The sequence below is a fragment of the Lutjanus erythropterus genome, chromosome 20 (assembly GCF_056507025.1).
Source record: "Lutjanus erythropterus isolate fLutEry1 chromosome 20, fLutEry1.hap2, whole genome shotgun sequence".
Lineage (NCBI taxonomy): Eukaryota > Metazoa > Chordata > Actinopteri > Lutjaniformes > Lutjanidae > Lutjanus > Lutjanus erythropterus.
The window spans coordinates 25,435,122-25,452,691 of record NC_139336.1 but is presented as its reverse complement, the minus strand read 5'-3'; the positions used below and the strand labels follow the sequence as shown (position 1 = coordinate 25,452,691).

Genomic DNA, 17,570 nt, shown 5'->3' with positions numbered 1-17,570 from the left:
TTTCTCCCTGTGTTCTGTAATCCCCTGATTACAGTCACACTTTCATTAGCTGCAGGCTGTTTTCTGCTGAGTTAAGCTGTTCTCCACTAATAACGCTAAAAGCTATGGGCTGTGTATATATGTGTGTGTGTGTGTGTGTCACTGTGGAGCCTGGTTACTTCAAACACAAACTGACATCAGGAATGTGTGTGCACATTGAAGGAATTGTTCCGCTTTTTGGGAAATATTTGCTTTCTGGTGGAGAGCTAGATGAGAAAATCAATACCGCTCTCATGTGTTCATTAAATATGAAGCTGGAGGCACTTAGCTTAGCTTAACTTAGCTTAGCATAAAGACTGGAACCAGGGGGAAAAAAACAACGTGATGCTGTCTAAAAGAAACAAAAAGGGATAACACATGACATGACATAAACATGAAGGAGTCTTTATGAATGTTTATCTCTGTTGTCATTCGGCCAATTACGTAATCTTTCATGCAAGGTTGAGATTGTTTGAGATATCTTTGTTGTGACAACTTATGAAACTTGAAACCATTACAAATGTGTTATGAATATTTTCCTTAACTTTAAGAAAAAAGGTACATTTTGGACTTGTCATGAAGATGTCATTAAGTATTATTACACTGTCAAATGCTTTTATAACAGTGGCATGACCTGGTGGTATATTTTGTCCGTAAAGTGTAATAAAACTTAATGACATCCTTACAATACGTCCAAAATGTACCAGTTGACCCGGGGTCAAGAAAAATGTTTGTGACATACTTATAATGTTTTTCTGATGGCTAGAGTCAAACCCAAACAGATATGACAGCATAATGTAATGTTATAACGTAAGGCTAAACAGTTATCGTGACAACTACATCTCAAAGAATGTCAACTTAGACAAATTTCTTTTGCACATCCCTTCAAATAAAAGGTGACTCAAAATGTCAGTGTTATTAACACCTCTAAAGTTAAATTAACACATTTTATGTTGTTTGTTTTGTCTCTACAAAAACAGGTAAAAATGACGTTTCACTGTTTTATGGGACATTATGTGGAAGACTGCATGTTGCCTGGCAACAGCTCAGAGACAATAAATAGTCTGGCAGAACATCCCCCTAAAACTTTGATTTGTCATTTTGTTTTACAAGTTTTTGTACAGATTAAACAAACGAGATATAACATTTTATTTTGTTGACATTCAACAGAACCCAAGCGTTCCCAGTCTTTATTCTCAGGTTTTCAAACCTTGGAGGTACGCCTCCCCAGGAGGATGCAGGACACTTGTAATGGGCTGGAGGGAACGTGTAAAAACAATGGGAAGTTCCTGTATTTGGCTCGTTGATTTTTTTCTGTTACCTACACAGTCAACATCTGCAGCTGCAGCAGAGAATGTTTCACACGGCTCATGGAGGCAATTTCACAATTTCAGGGTCCAACAATAAGGATTACCTGATGGCCCGGGGCCAATAAAAAGTTACACCGAGCCAGTAAACACAATCAGGCTGTGTTCGAAAAGTAAAAAAAAGAAAAGAAAAAGAAAAGAAAAAGTCTGTCTGTCCCCGTGTGACTGTGAGTAGAGCGCTCCGACACAAACAAAGACATCTTGCTTACTTCACAGATGAAATGGCAGTAAATCTTAAAACAATATACGAGTTGAAAACCGAAAGGAAGACTCATTGTGTCTTGGAGAAAAACATATTACTGAGCTGAATACAATATCTACAGGTTTGTCGTAAGTACTCAACAAAGTCTGATGAGCCAAGATCGTTTGGAAACAGACGCTAGAAAGAAAGCTTGACCAACTTGACCAACTTTGCCTCTGCTCCTCAAAATTTGCACTGTACAAATCCGAACACACAGATGTGACACACATATTTTAATATTGGTGATTTACACTTTCTAAGAATATCATTATCCACATGTTCATTGCAAATGAACATCCTTTAATCCACTTAAAAATCACAGAGAAAAAGACGCTCCTTATAACTTCAGGACTTGCCTTGGAATCAAGCTTTCTTCAGTATCAAAATAATCCAGTAATGGCTGTCTGTGCATCTGTGGGTATACTGCAAAAAGGAAATGCTAATGGCTAATTTGGCATATGTTTAATGATTCCAATTTGCCAAAATGTGCACAAATGTAAGCAAAAAACATAATAAAAGATGGCCTCAAACTGTAGCCTGCAGCTAACTAACTGACTCAATGGCAACATTACACTTCCTTCCTACTTCCAAACATCCCAAGCGTGATTCACCAAATGTGCGAGTGGAGTCATAAAATCTCAGGATCATAATATCCCTTCACCTCTTATCCATTGATATACACATCTGTGTTAAAATTCTATGAATATGAAAACTGAGACACACAGGAGGGGTAACTCTCCATCAAGAAGCAAATAAGTATATTTCTGCATGTTGGTACAGAACTAATAAACATTTTTTCTCAGACAGTTGTCTTACTTTTCATCCATGTTGGCAGAGTTCCTCAGCGTGAACGGGGCGACGTCGTTGCACGAGCTCTCCTTGTTGTCCGCCGTCCCGTTGGCCCTGATGAAGGGGTCCAGGTCTCCGTTGACCGACGCGTCCGGTTTGGTGCTGTTCTCCAGGTTGAGCAGGTTCAGGTAGGACTCGGCGCAGTCCACCTGGCTGGGGGACAGGGGTGAGGTTTGGAGCGGCCACGCAGGTGTGGAGGTGATGAGCTGGTCGGGGGTTTGGCTGTAGTGATGCTTCAGATTCAGAGACAGAGGCTTCGCTGTAGTAGAAACTAATGACGGCGATGACTGTGGACCATCTGAAACAGACAAATAATAGAGAGGACAAATCAACAAAATGTCACTGTTAACCTCCGCAACTCGTCAGAGACATCCACGTCCCTGGCCGCCTTTACATTAAACTGATACTAGGTTTCATCGTGATGCAATATTATTCTGATTCTTTGGTTACCACAATATGATATTTGCTGAAATCACAAAGTCTGTCACGATATGATTTCAATTTGATAACCACATAGGAGTATAAATGTGCTATTTTTGCCTAGTCCATTTCAATACTTCTGCATACAGAGGCACCTAAACGATATTGGAATTGTATAAACTAGGTCTGACTGGAAAGCTGACACTCTTGTGGAGCCAATGAGCCCAGCTGTTTTTATGTGTGACGATACAAGTCCCCACCGCAGCAATTTCGTTGCCGTTTTTCGAACCTCGTTGTATAAAATGACCTATCGTAACCTCAAGGATCATCACAGCCTCATGAAACTTCACGGCCACAAACTAGAGACCTGGGAGGATGGATGGCTTTTCTCGGTACGCTGACAATAAAAGTACAGAATTGCTCACCATCCGTTCGCAGAAAAATGCAATTCTTATAGGGATCTAAAAGTGTCAAAAGTTTTCTACGGTGTTCCTCGAGGGCTTGGTGTTTTGCTGATGTGATGTGGTGTTTTGGTGGAATTTCTGACCATATTTATTAAATCTCGAGTGTTTAGGAAGCGTTAAATTGTGCACCAAGTCTGTGCAGTCCATGCAAAGACATAATAGAGCATAATGTGCTAAACCCTTATACACTCAAAACCTTCCAAATGTGAATATGCGCCTAAAGAAAATACAAGGTTTATTATTGATTTTTCACTAGAACAACAACCCAGCTTTCAGATGATGTATATCACGTCTATATGCTGTACACTGTTGACCTGCTATCTCCCCCTAAAGCCCCCCCCCCCCCCCCCCCAAAAAAAAAAGCAAAATGTAAAAACAAGAATATGGCAGGGAGGGATGGAGTATAAAAAATTAAAAACAAGTGAAATAACTAGAAGAGTCAAACACAAGTGACTTGTTGGCTTCTTGTTCTTTCTCTAAGGATCTAAGAGCTGCCTCTCATTACAGAAAAGAGGAGTTGGCTCCGTGCCAGTTGCAGCACTTCGGTCAGCCATGTCTGAGATTAGCAAGATTAGCATTTTCTATCAGACGGACTAACGTGATTAATACAAGCATGAAACATGATGCGTCGTTTTCGTCTTCAAATACATAAACTTGCCCATTGTGTGTGTGTGTGTGTGTGTGTGTATGTGTGTGTGTGTGTGTGTGATTATTCATTAATATTTTGGCAAGACTGACCGTTCCTTTTCTTGCTGTCAATACATCCCTCCTCCAAAAACCCTCCGTTGGGACGAAGTGTGTTTGTTTGCGTGTGTATGCACCAAAATAAAAGGCTGTATACACAATCAAAACTCTCCCGGAGTCTGTGAGTATGAGATAATGCTGACAGAATGTTTTAAATCCACTGTGATTATATAATCTGTTATTACTTTAGTATGAGATGCTATTGTGTATAAAAATATTTTGTGTACACGCACTGCGTTACACAGAGCGAGCGTGGTGTTGATGCACGGCCCTCAGTTTATGTAAAATCTCAATATTCATGTTGAAGAAGGTTAGAAGCACATTTTAATGCAGTGCCATCCAGTGCAACGTCACCACCAACTCTGACCTCAGTAATAAACAATATTTGAGTTAACAGCTGTCTGACAGTGTCAACATAAACCAAACATTATAATCTTCTAAATGTAGAGTTTGTGGCCGATCTGTTGGTAAGTCTGAGTGACACACAAATGGACGTGTACACGGACAGCAGCGGACTTCACGGATGTGTAGTAGTTTGAAGATGGAGGCAGCTGCTGCCACCCTGAGGAGGAGAGGCCTCAGTCATTAAGGCTCTAAGATAATTTTATCTTCTGCCTTCTGCTTAGAAGTGAATTTGCAGCTCGCAACAACTTGATACAATAAAACTTCCTGGCTTTTGTTTGATATCTTGTCGGCAAATAATGTTGTTGCGTGGTTAGCACACATTCACAAACATAGCTTGTTTACTACATTACGTGAACCATGTTGTTACCATATACATATAAACATAGCAGGGCTGCACGATTTGGTAAAAAAGTCACTGTGATTGTTTTGACTGAAATTACAATTGCGATATGCGATACGATCAGTTGAAATGATCAGTTTTGCATTACAATTTTCATGTTCTCTGGAAAATAATAATAATAATAAAAACGTGATGATATTTACATGTTTTCTTTTTCTGGAGAACAGGATTTTTAGACTGGGTCATCTATGCAGCACTACAGTATGTCATTAGTGCTGGTTGTGCCATTTGGATATTGCACTTGGCCATATTGCAATTTTATTGCGATTGCGATTAATTGTGCAACGCTAACACATAGACACTGCTTCGGCCTGTTGCTCTGATACGTCAGTGTCGCCACCATATTGGTCCATCTGCATAAAAAGCACTAGTGTTATGTCATGTTATATTCAATGGTCAATGATCCAAAGATCAACACCTATGGCTGAAGGTCCCACCAACCCCCGTTTTAAAATTTATATGATTAATAAAGCGCTGCTTGATAGTCTATACAGAAAAAAAAAAGAAACAAATACTCAATTATTCAAATTGAACAGCCTATATCAATTTGACTGACAGAATTCGGGTCAGGTTTACCCCTACCATCAGCCTCTGTGTGTGGTTTGTATTTAGCACAGCTGTAGACTGTGAGCCATGTCACTATAATCTGCGTTAACTTAGAGCAAACAACATTACATTTTATCGCAAACAAATTAAATACATAACAAGACACGAGTATATAATCTTTAGACAATCAGATGTGAAATTAGCTATGTGAAAACAGAATGTATATGAAAATTTGTATATATGCTTTTATAAAATTAAGATCAAATTAAGTGACCAGAACTCTTTCCTTTTCCTCCCGACTCTTTATCATTAAAACTCCCTGCATCATTAGTCCTTATTATCCTTCAGTCGCTCCCTTGATGCTATGATCAAAGCAGCTTCAAAAATAAAGAAACTCATCAGCATCTACCAGAATACTTTGAACTGTTTTTGCTCACACGCGTTTTCTCCTCACTACAGACAAAAGTGAAATGCTCAATTAAAGTCACACAAGTGGCACAAAGGGAAAAGCCCTCGTGTTCACCTGCAGATGGGGTTCAGTGGCTGGCAGCTGTGCTTCTGCCCTGTCACACACACCTGACCGTGTTTCCAGGCAGGAAGCCAGCGAGGGATGATGGGATGTGTCACGAGTGAATACACCATCTCCTCGCCAACAGGACAGTGGGCAGTGACAGGGACTGCAGCACACGGGGGAACCTGACCTGACACGAGGGACCGCACTGTTCCCATCCCGTCACTTACTGTGTCCGTTAGCCTGCGGCTCCTGCTGTGGCTGCCCCGGCTGTGTTGTTTTTGGGGATCGGGCCTCCAGCTCCTTCAGCTGCCTCACCAGCAGTGCCAGGTGCTGCAGCAGGTCCCTGTTCTGCAGCAGCAGCTGGTGGACGCGGGCCTGAGCCTCCATGCGAGCAGCAGTCTCTGCAGCCATCTGATCCTTCAGCAGCTGCACCTGGAGAGAAAAACAAAGACCAAGGTGTGTTCGATTGTGTTGATTTACATGCAAAACCCAGATCCATTAATTGTCTGAATAGTTATTTTTTGCCTCGAAGTAATGATGAGAGGGCTATTTAGGAGAGATCATTTACATGCGGCCCAATTCTTCTACAGCCATGCAATCAACCAGTAAGACATAAAGTAAACAAGTATTTGTGCTGGAGTTACTCAGATGATGTTATAAACCAGCAGTTTAATCAGTCTCTTGAGATGCTTTGTTGCAAATGCATTTTTATCCCAGCCTCACTTGTATTCCATCATGCTGCACTGACTGTCCTCCAGTTACTGTATTGGTGCTGCCCCCTAGTGGAAGAGCATCAGTAAATGCTATAAGACCCATACATATTGGGGCTTTACTGTAAATAACAGACTGAGACTTGACTGAATGAGGTATGAAGTGGCTGTACAAATGAAGAGATCCCTATTTTGTTCAATTTTTGTTTAATTGTTGTAATTTTTTATTGCAAAAGTTGTTTTGTTTCTTGTCTGTGTCGTTTTAATTTTGCTTTGTGAAGCACTTTGGGCTGCATGTGTGTATGAAAGGTGTTAGATTAATAGTTGAATTGAATGTTTTCCCAAACAATTCTTCCTGGATGTGTGGTAGTGTGTTTTAGCCTCAAGCACAGCACAGTAAAAGGGGAGCACGGGTGCTTTGCATCCCTCAGGAGGCATGAGTGGAATAAATGTCAATGTCGTGACAAAACTGCAGTAAAAATTTTGTGAAATTAAGAGAAAAAGCATCAGTTGACTGCTTCATTCTGCAGCTGTGTGATGTCGAGATGTCACTGATGTTGCTGGATATGCCAAATATTGGTTAAAGATAGAATAAGTAGGATTTAGGAGGGTACAGTGTGGAGTCTCTGCAGATTCAGGCATTGTCACACACTTCTGTTGGGTCTTGGGTGATGTTTGAGAGGGATTATTTTTATGCAAGTCTATCCATTGTTTTGGGGAAAATCCTGAGGAGTTTACCTTTAATAATTCACACCATGTTGGATGAGCTAAAATCCACAACATGAGTCAGGATTGGTGTAGCAGCTTCAGCTGGGAGTACTGAGACTGAAGTAACATTTGAAACAAGGGCTTCTAAATTAAAAACGAATACAGGAGGCGGTGGCATCCATGATCTGCACAGGAGGACGACTGTCTGTGCATGTGTGACCATGCCTTAAAGGGACAGTTCACCCAACAATGAAAATTCAGTAATTATCTACTCGCTCTCATGCTGATTGAGGGTCGGGTTTAGTTTTTCAGTCCACAAAACACTGCTGGAGTTTCACAGGAAAACAGCGCTGCACAATCTCTGCATTTACGTGAATTTTGACCAGTGTTCTCAGCCCCCGACATGTTGTGCACACTCATCGTCACACCACACACACCCAGTTCAGATGGTGTGTGCACGCATGTGAACATGACACCAAGCTGAGGATCTACAGCAAAGGTTTGGGCTAAAAACTTGCTGTAAATTACGTCTTTCTTCAGGACACTTACACCAGACGAGCAGAATGGACTGTTTTTCCTGCTTAAAAACTGGCCACCATTCACTTCGATATTCTGCAGTGCTGTTTTCCTGTGAAACTCCAGTGTTTTGTGGACTAAAAAACTAAACCCGACCTTCAACTGACACAAGGGTGAGTAGAAAATGGGTGAACTGTCCCTTTAACTCACTCAGTAAGTCAGTCAGACTTTGTTGTAAGTATTTCTGTCCCCCAGCCAAAATAAGTTGTACATGACATTGTCTTTTCCTAAAACCAGGTATCAAGTTTGATTCATTTTATATTGATTATTGGGATCCCCTCTATAAAGAGAGACTATTGATTTGAAATTAGCCTGCCAGTAGAAGATTATAAAAAGAGCAAAGCCTATGAGAAATGTTAATCTCACTAATTAAAGTGTTGAAAAGCTGAATAAAAATCAGTGTCTATTAAACATAGTAATATTTTGGTAAGCAATTAATTGTTTCAGTTGTTTTTTAGACAAAGATAATGGGGAAAATGTCTGGTTTCAGCTTCTTAAATGAGAATATTCTTGCTTGCTTTTGCAAAGCTTTTCGTTGCTGTACTTTGCTGTAAATTTAACATCTTAACATTTCCAGACTTTTGATCAAACAAAACAAGAGATAGACTTCAGATGTCATCAATCACTTCTCATCCGATGAATCGATAATGAAAATAACTGCAGCCCTAAATCTGAACTTGTAATTTATGTGTAACAGTTCGTTTGGTCTGCTTTGTTTCACCCTGTGTGTGTGATCGTTTCTCACCTGTGCGACGGCCACCTGTGTGTGCTGCTGCTGCTGCTGTAACTGCTGCTGGAGGAGCTGCAGGTAGTGCTGTGACGCCAGCGGAGTGAGAGACTGAGAGCAAGGGCTGCTGGGAGTAACGCCCTGGGATGTCACAGTGAAGAGGGACCTTCGATCTAAGTCCTGAACACACAGAGAGGGAAAAAAACAGTTTATTAAAGGAAGGAAAACGGAGATAGATCAAATGTTTCCTGACACAAACTGTACACGAAAAAACCATCAGAGACTCGATGGAATTCGATATCGGCCCACAGGACCCACAGTGCTGCTGGTTTTTCATCCTCGCTACATAATAGGAGCTATTTTTAGACCCTGGACACCAGATGAATGCAATTAACGAACCAGTAGGATAGAAACCACCCAGTCCTCCGAGTCCATGAGACCCGAGCTGCGACCCACTGATCTGGAGCCCCCCAGAGCCCGACTGAAGCTCCTCACCAGAGCTGTAATAATCTCTAAGCTCATTATCATACCACTCCTTTGTTTCCATTTATCTCTCTCAGTCTTTTCAGATGATTTTACAGATTATCCCTGGAAGCACAAAATGTTTTATTTCACCCCCTTCTATCACACAGCAGGGACAACGCATGAGTGTGTGTTTCAGTGAAAAAACATGCTTAAACACATGAAATTCAAGTCTGTATAATTGTACAAATTGTCATGCAAAATGACTTTTCTGTGGTACGGTAGTGCGCAATATATTGTAACTCGTACATTACACCACTAGAGGGCGAAGTACCACACTGCAAAGTTCACCACATTCAACTAAAGTTTATCAGAGTGGCTTCTACCTCAGTTTGTCATCAGCTTCCCTAAATAAATACGACTGAATACAATTAAATAAAAGTGAGGTGCAAAATATGTTTTACTTTCATTGGTATAAAACTGTACGGTTAGAAACTAGGACAAGGAAAGACAAAATAAACACAAAACAACAGTCACCCTCACTAGCACTGACACCTGACTAGAGACGCAACAATTAATTGCCAACTACTCTTATAACTGATTTTTTTTTTTTAAAAGAAGATCAAGTAAAAGTTCTCAGATTTCTGGTTTCTTCACTCCTTTATGACAGTAAACTTTGACCATTTTCTGACTTTTTATAGACCAAACAACTAATCAGTTAATTGAGAAAATAATCAGATTAATCAACAGTTAAAATACATCCGGCCCTGAAAACCTTTTTTTCTCAGTCAGCTTCTTACTGTGAGTGATGGGATCCTACACAAACATTATTTTCTGCCAAAGTTTGAAAAGTTGTGACTGATTTCTGTTTTCGTCTGCGCTCCTTTCAGTGGTTTAAATTGGGTGGGACTTGGTTTTAAAAAAGTTGGTGTCATGTACGTTGACTCACCAATCAGGATTTAGCAACATTTTAATCCTTATGTGATGATAGTTGGTGGCTTATTTGCTCACTATCATTCAACGACTGTTACTAAGTTATTTAGAAACAGCTGGATTTTAAACCGGGGCTTTTACACTACGAACTATTGGTGCTGAAAGAAGTTTGTTCATTGATTAATCAACTGTCAGGTAATTATTTGACAACTATTTTGAAATGAAGTGATTAAATCGTTTCTGACTTCTTAAATATGAGGATTTACTGCTTTTGTTTTGTTTTATGCAAAAATAAATTGAGCATTTTTGTGTTTTAGATTGTTGGTCAGGAAAAAACAAGCCTTTAAAAAGACATCACATTAGACTCTGGGTAATTGTAATGGGCTTATCTGTCATTCATAGACAACAAATGAACCAACCAATGAGCAGATTAAAACCCCTGAAAACTTGTTTTACAATCTCTAACGTTAAATATTCATGTTTTAATAAGCGACAATCAAAGTTAAAGTTCAGAGAAACCCCTCCAAAAAACATTCTTGATCTTTGATTAATTGTTAAACACTCAAAAACTCAGCTAATCTACTTTGTCTAGACTGTGTGGACACGGTTTGATCAGGATTTGACTGACAGTGGCGTAGCAACATAAGCAAACAACTGTCATCAGACTTCAAATGGTGCTTAACTGCCTCCTCTTTCACACAAAGTTCCCAGTAAATCAGTCCCTCTAGGATTTTGTAGGCCTTTTTTTTGGGGATTGTTGCGGCCTAAAATGCCTGATTTCACAGCAGCTTTTCTAAAAAAAAAAATGCGATGCTTTTAGGCAAGTGAAAATTGCAAAAGAAAGCTGAGATTCTTTTGGTATAACTCATTTAAAATCAAAGGCAACTTGTTCCAGGAAAAACAAAACTGCACTCTGCTCTGAGTATTCAAACCAAACTGATAACAAAAAGGCTCACAATTACAAATAAGTGCAGCAGAAGATTTTTTTTTTTTTCAGGAACATGGTGGAAGAGGAGCTGTTTTTGTCAGGTGGTCTTGTAATGTATTTAATATTCAACATGCTTATGAGACAAGTCCTGTTTTCTGTTCGTAATCTACTTGAATCATAAACATGCATTTGATGCATTAAAAGAAACATTAAAAGATTGAATGTCTCGAGTCATGAGTGCGGTTGTCTCGTGATTGGTTTGCTCGCTCCATGCAAAAGTGTCGTCGGATGGATGCAACCCTTTTCAACCCTCCAATGTTACTGCTTTTATTGACGTGGGAAGGCCGTACAGATTTCCCTGAATATCGATCCCTGTTCCCATTCACTCGTAACCCCATGCACGGGGTCTTGAGTGCATGTGCACTGTGGGACCACACTGTTCATAGTGAAAATCAGAATAATCTTCCAGTGTCTTTAATTGCTAATGACAATAAAAACTAGTAGCGGCCCTACAAGCTACGGCATAAGAACACAAGTTGATTCAACGCCTCAGATGGTCTTGGGGGTGTTTCTGTTATTTTGTCCACCCTTGGCCTGCCTGTTTGAAGCCACCAATACAAGCGGCATCTAGTTCAGTCCACAGTATATCTTCTGGCCAGTCTTTTTTCCATTATCCTGATCTCTCATTATTCCTTTCTGTCCTCCTCTCTCTTCCTCCCTTCCCTCGCTCCTGCCTTATCTCCATAGAGCAGATGTTCGTGAACCCCTCTATGGGATTATGGTGGCGTTTCTCAGAAATCAAAGGGAACAGACTGGGTTTTTGGGATTAGGTGTCCCCCTTTTCACAGCCAGCAGGAATATGCAGGTTCCCCACTCTCTGTCTCTCTCTTTTAGCAGCGTGATAACAGCTGTATCTACCACACTCGCTGTGGTGACAAATCCACAGAAACACATCGTGACACAGCAAAGCCTGCATGTTTGCATCAATTCATCCTGTCACTGTCAAAATATTTAAGATAATCGTCAGTTCCCAACTTCACAGATTTAAAGTCTGGCAAATCTCGGAGAAACCAAAATGTGGTCTTTTTACGTCATGCTACAGTGAGCAGGTTATTTCATACCGACAGTATCTGCTGCCAGATAGAGCTGCAGATCAATGATCTGGTCAGGTACTGCAGTCGATGACAAAGCACTGTACTCTACTTCCTCAGTTCAATGAGCCATTTGGCAGGACTATGCCTAGATAATAACATCAAAACACCTCTAAAACCAAAGCAATGAATCAGAGCAGAGGCGAAGTCCCGTAGTGACAAAGCCAGAAGCAGTCCGGAGCAAAGAAAGCTATAATCATTAAAATGTGGATGCTGCTGCTGCTGCTGCTGCTGCTGCTGCCTCACCCCTACTGCTGGTGTCAGTAATAAAGAGGAACATTTAGTGCAACTGTGATGGAAGCGGCCTGTCAGGACAATGTGGTGTCCATAATGCGAGTTTGTGTGTGCTATTCAATGATCATGAAAAGATGTACAGCCGCTGTCAGGAGAAATGCTTGAGTACAAAACACAGTGACTGTGGAGCACTTACTCCATTACTCCATTTATTTAATCAGCATTTAGCAAAACTAGGCTTAAAATGAGTAAATCCACATTTAAAATTAAGCAGAGTTCTGTTGCAGAATTAAAAGCTAATCTCCATCTAATTATGTTTATTGATCTAAACCAAAATCAATATAGAGTTTAATCAGTATGAAGATCCTTGCTCACCAAAATTAAAATAACAAAATAAACAGCTAAACAACTAAATGCATAAAAAAACTTAAGTGTTTTTGGGACCTAGTAAGTTTAAAAAGGGGGGTGGGTGGAGGCATTTCATTTTCAGCTGCTCTGGATTCCTTAACAAAATAATACATTGCTTGCTAGCTAGCTAAAAAAATTAACAAAACATTACACTGTTTGCTTACTAACTGAAAAGTTAATAAAATGTTGCATTCTTTGCTAGCTGGCTAAACACTAATAAAACATTATACTGTTTGCTAAACTATTAAGTTAACAAAACAAGACTTTTTTTGCTCAATCTATGTCAAAATGCTGTTATCTTACCCCTTTAACCACCTCAAATGTAAGTTTTAAGTTAATATTGGATAAAAGATAAAATTTTGGTGCAACAGAATGAAATTTTATTTAATTTTATAGCAATACTAAACAGATGTTTAAAGAGAGATTTAAATTTATTCTTTCTTTATTTTGAGCTAGTTTGATGCAACATAATTTAAAGTTAAACCATGACTTAATCGTGCCATGAATTAATCCTTGTTGGTGTAACCCAGCCAAAAAGATGAAATGAAGAAATCTGTATGTGAGCTTATTTGGTTATAATGATAATTACCAAAAAGAAAAAATTTAAATGTAGAGAAGAAAGAAGAAGGAATTTAAAGCAACCCTCCATTAGTGGGCAGTGATCTGACAATACTGGTGCTGGTAATTTTAGATTTGCTGTATCTCTGTGAGGACCGGCGCTAAAATTAGTTTGGAACATCACAGCGGTCTTAACATTTCGTCTTGCCAACTTGGCAACTTTTCTTACAGATTTAGAAACTTTTATGACTTTGAGACTTTTTTCAAAAAATGTCCTTAGCAACAAATCTAGCAACTTTTTTTTTTGGCAGACCTTGTGTCCTCTGCCTTAAAGACACTCAAAATATATGTACTCAGGCTTCCTCTCAGTGGATTGCTCGCCATAGCTGGAGTATAATTTAAATTTACAAAACAGAAAAAGTGAGGAGAATTCAAATATACAGTTTCATTTCTTGTTTTTGTTAACTCTTAATCCTGTTCTTGACCTTTGAAACACCATAGGGCAGGACTGTAGATGACTAAAATATATCACAATACAGTGTTCTTAATACAATTTTCCTGTCCTCAGCAGTCCAGTGTGTGTGTGTGTGTGCGTGTGTGTGTGTTTCTCCTGCAGTATCTTACTATGATAGTCTGACCCGGTTTGACCACGTTCAGTTCAGCCAGACTCTGCAGAATTTCACTGACTGCCTTTTCACACAGCGAAGCACCAGCTGACGGGTCTTCGCCTCCTCGTCTTCCTCCATGTTTGCCGTCCTCCTCTTCCTCCCCCTGCTCTGCCCCCGTCAGTTTACGACCTGTGAAGGGACACACAAAGACAATAAGCAAAACATTTCCAATTCAAAAACCTCTGGGGTTTTTGCATTTGGTCACTTTTGGATTTATTTTACGACTGTTTATTATCCTTTTGAAAGCTCTGATGTATCTATCTTAATGGTAAAGTCATGCACAAGAGTCTATCAAAGCATACAAACCTGGTTGCCTTCATTTAGATAACTAAACCCTGAGTTAGTGCTATTTTCAGCATGCACACAGTATTTTACCCCCTGTGCCTGTCACACAACTGCAGCTCAGTGCCAGAAAACCATTCATTCACTGTGCAAATTACACTCATTACTGCACACTGGCAATCACCCCGTGGTGTTGTCCAGTGACGTGAAAGTCGTAATCAGGGGGATGTTTCCCATCGTCACATGAAATGAACACAGAATGAGGCCTCAGAGAACGTTCAAATCCACATCAGCTTCATGTTGTCCCTTAAATCTGGTAACACTCCAGTGTAACGGGACATCTGTGTTGTTCCTGTTTGATCGCTGTGATGAATTAATGAGCTGGTGAGGTCTGATGGTTCCATTTAGGCCCTAAAGAGGCGTGTAATCAGACTAAACAGGCGAGGTCGAGCTGTAGCCAGGAGAGAGATGGTCCTCGTGTGACTGAAATGACCAATAAACACTGATAAACAGCACTTTTTTCCCCCCACAATAACACTGCTCAGACCAGATGTTAAAGGTTTCAACATACTGCCCAGACCTACTCTGTATATAACTAACTTATCTGGTTTCAACACACCAAAATAAGTTTTTTTGAAATAGTACGTGTCATTCTGTCCTCCTTCCTTTTTGGTGAAGGCTGAATTATCTCAGCAACTCTCGGAAAGATTGCCAGACATTCACGGTGCCCAGAGGATTAATGCCAACGACTTCAGTGATCCCCTGGCTTTTTCTATAACGCCACCGTCAGACACAGCGTCAGCAACACGTTAGCGTTGCCATTGTGACCATATTAGCATGCTGACATTAGCCTGAAGCAGCACTGTGCCCAAACACAACTTTGCGAAGCTTCTAGCATGGATTTTTATTTTTATTTTTTTACTAAAAACACCGAAAATGTTTCAACATTTTACATCTGACTAACTGTAACAGAGGCGAGGAAAAAAAACAAAACAAAACAAACTCTTAATCAATTATCTAATAACAGCTGGGTATATGCAATACATAATTCCATTACAAAGGAATGCAGAAAATCTCCTTTAACAGTCCAGCAGGGAAAAGTTAGCAAACCAGTGTGCTGTGATTCTTCTGTTTGGCTCAGAAAGACTTGTTGGCCGTCGCACAGTTGGAAGGCTCAGACAGGCAGCAGGTGTTTGCACACTGCTAGACAAAAACTTGACTGTACAAACAGACTCTGGCTGAAAGTTAGCACCAAACAAAGCCAAAGAATCAGTTCACTCGGAGTTGTCAGGGTTTGACTGATAATTTTAAAGACCTTACTTTAATATATTGGGACAATCAAATTTACAACCCCTGTTCCAGAAAAGTTGGGAGCTTGTGTAAAACGTGAATAAAAACAGAATGCAATGATTTGCATAAACTTTTCAACTTTCTATTCAATAAAATACAGTCCAAAGACAGGATATTTAATGTTCAAAAAGATAAACTTTATTGTTTTTTGCTGAATTTGATGCCTGCAACATGTTCCCAAAAAGTTGGAACAACACTTAGTTAGCAAATGGAAACTGAGGACACTAATTGTTGAAGATTTGAAAGTGAAATTCTCTCCTATTCTTGCTTGATTTACGATTTCAGGGGCTCAACAGTCCAGGATCTCTGTTGTGGTATTTTGCGCTTCATAGTGCACCACACATTTTCAACAGAAAACAGGTCTGGACTGCAGGAAGGTCAGTCTGGCACCTGAACTCTTTTACTATGAAGCCATGCTGTTTTATCACATGTAGAATGGAGGGACGTCTCGGAAGAAGATGTCGTCTGGATGGCAGCATATGTTGCTCCAAAACTCGTATGTGCCTTTTAGCATGAATAGGACCCTCACAGATGTGACAGTAAGCCACTATGACATGGGCAGTGTCTTTTCGTGGTAGATTCTTGGCTTGTATTTGTAGATGCAGTGATAAACTCCAAAGTGTACCTGTAGTATCCTTTATACAGCAATGTGGATTTTTATCACAGTCCAGCCTGATGGGTCAAAGGTCTCGGGGTATTAAATGTTGGTTTTTGTCCTTGCCCCTTACATGCAGAGATTTCACCCAATTCTCTTAATCTTTTAATGATATTATAGATTGTAGATGGTGAAATTCCTAAAATCCTTGCAGTTGTGTGTCGGGAAACATTCTTAAAATGTTGGACTATTTGTCAACAAAGTTTGTGGTGAACCTCACTCCAATCATGCTCGTGAGCGACTGAGCCTTTCAAGGATGCTCCTTTCACACCCAACCATTATACATCACCTGTTACCACTTAACCTGTTTAACTTTTGCTTGTTCCAAACAGGTGTTTTTTTGAGCATTTACAAAACTTTCCCAGTCTTTTGTTGCCTTGTCACAACTATTTTTGCAACGCATTGCAGACATCAAATTCAACATAAGTTCGTATTAACAAAAAATGATTTGCAAACCATTAAATTCTGTCTTTATTTATGTTTTACACAATGTACCAACTTTTCAGGAATTGGGGTTGTACAATATAATAACCCACAATGCATACTTGTCTGTGTGTATTTGAATGAACTCTCCAAAGGCAATACTGTGCAGAGCAGATAACAGCGAACGCTGTCAGGTAGGACTCACCGTCACTGCTGGGCTCCTCTGTGGACTTGTCACTCTCTCCGTCCGCCTGTCCGTCTGCATCCTGCTCAGCATGCTGCAGACTGAGCTTATGGCACACTTCAAAGGCCTGACCTACTGTCCGCACAATACGCATGGCCTGCGTCTGACAGGGGAGGAGAGGAGGGAGAGACGGATAGAGAGAACGGCGCGGAGAGTTTGAGATAAAAGGTCAGTGTTAGAGAAGTGTTAAACGAAAAGTGGGGCATAAGAGGCTTTTCAGCGCAGAATTTAACCAATCAGCTCCTCCTGTCTGCTTTAAGACAGTGAAATCACCTGCTGTCATCTTTGCATGGACTAAAAACATGCACACTTTCAGTATTCATTTGCATACAGTTGAATTGCTAGAGTTCAGACACCAATAACGTCACTTCTGTGGAACAATTCTCATTACAGCTGGCTGATAATAACAGACCTCTGAGCCAAGACAGCAGTCACTTGCAACAATTGCAGCAACACATGAAAACAGCTCAGACTGTGGAAAGGTAAAGAGATGCTTGTCTGGAATATGCAGTTGTAATCCCTGTCCTTGAGTGCATCTACTCTGTATTCACTGCAGGTGATGGATCTGCAGTGTTAAGCCACCGG

The 17,570-nt window shown here is 40.2% G+C and overlaps 1 protein-coding gene across 1 annotated transcript in view; it reads right to left on the bottom strand.

The window, feature by feature from the left end:
- The window catches only part of LOC146308560 (carboxyl-terminal PDZ ligand of neuronal nitric oxide synthase protein), a 77,115-nt gene that overhangs the window by 16,201 nt on the left and 43,344 nt on the right, over positions 1 to 17,570 (bottom strand). Inside the window, exons 6-10 of the mRNA XM_084746431.1 lie at positions 16,947 to 17,088; positions 13,988 to 14,160; positions 8,708 to 8,869; positions 6,196 to 6,400; positions 2,443 to 2,773 (exon numbers count right to left, since the gene is read on the bottom strand). Coding sequence (XP_084602557.1) covers positions 2,443 to 2,773; positions 6,196 to 6,400; positions 8,708 to 8,869; positions 13,988 to 14,160; positions 16,947 to 17,088 — 1,013 coding nt within the window. The remainder of the gene's footprint in view (positions 1 to 2,442; positions 2,774 to 6,195; positions 6,401 to 8,707; positions 8,870 to 13,987; positions 14,161 to 16,946; positions 17,089 to 17,570) is intronic.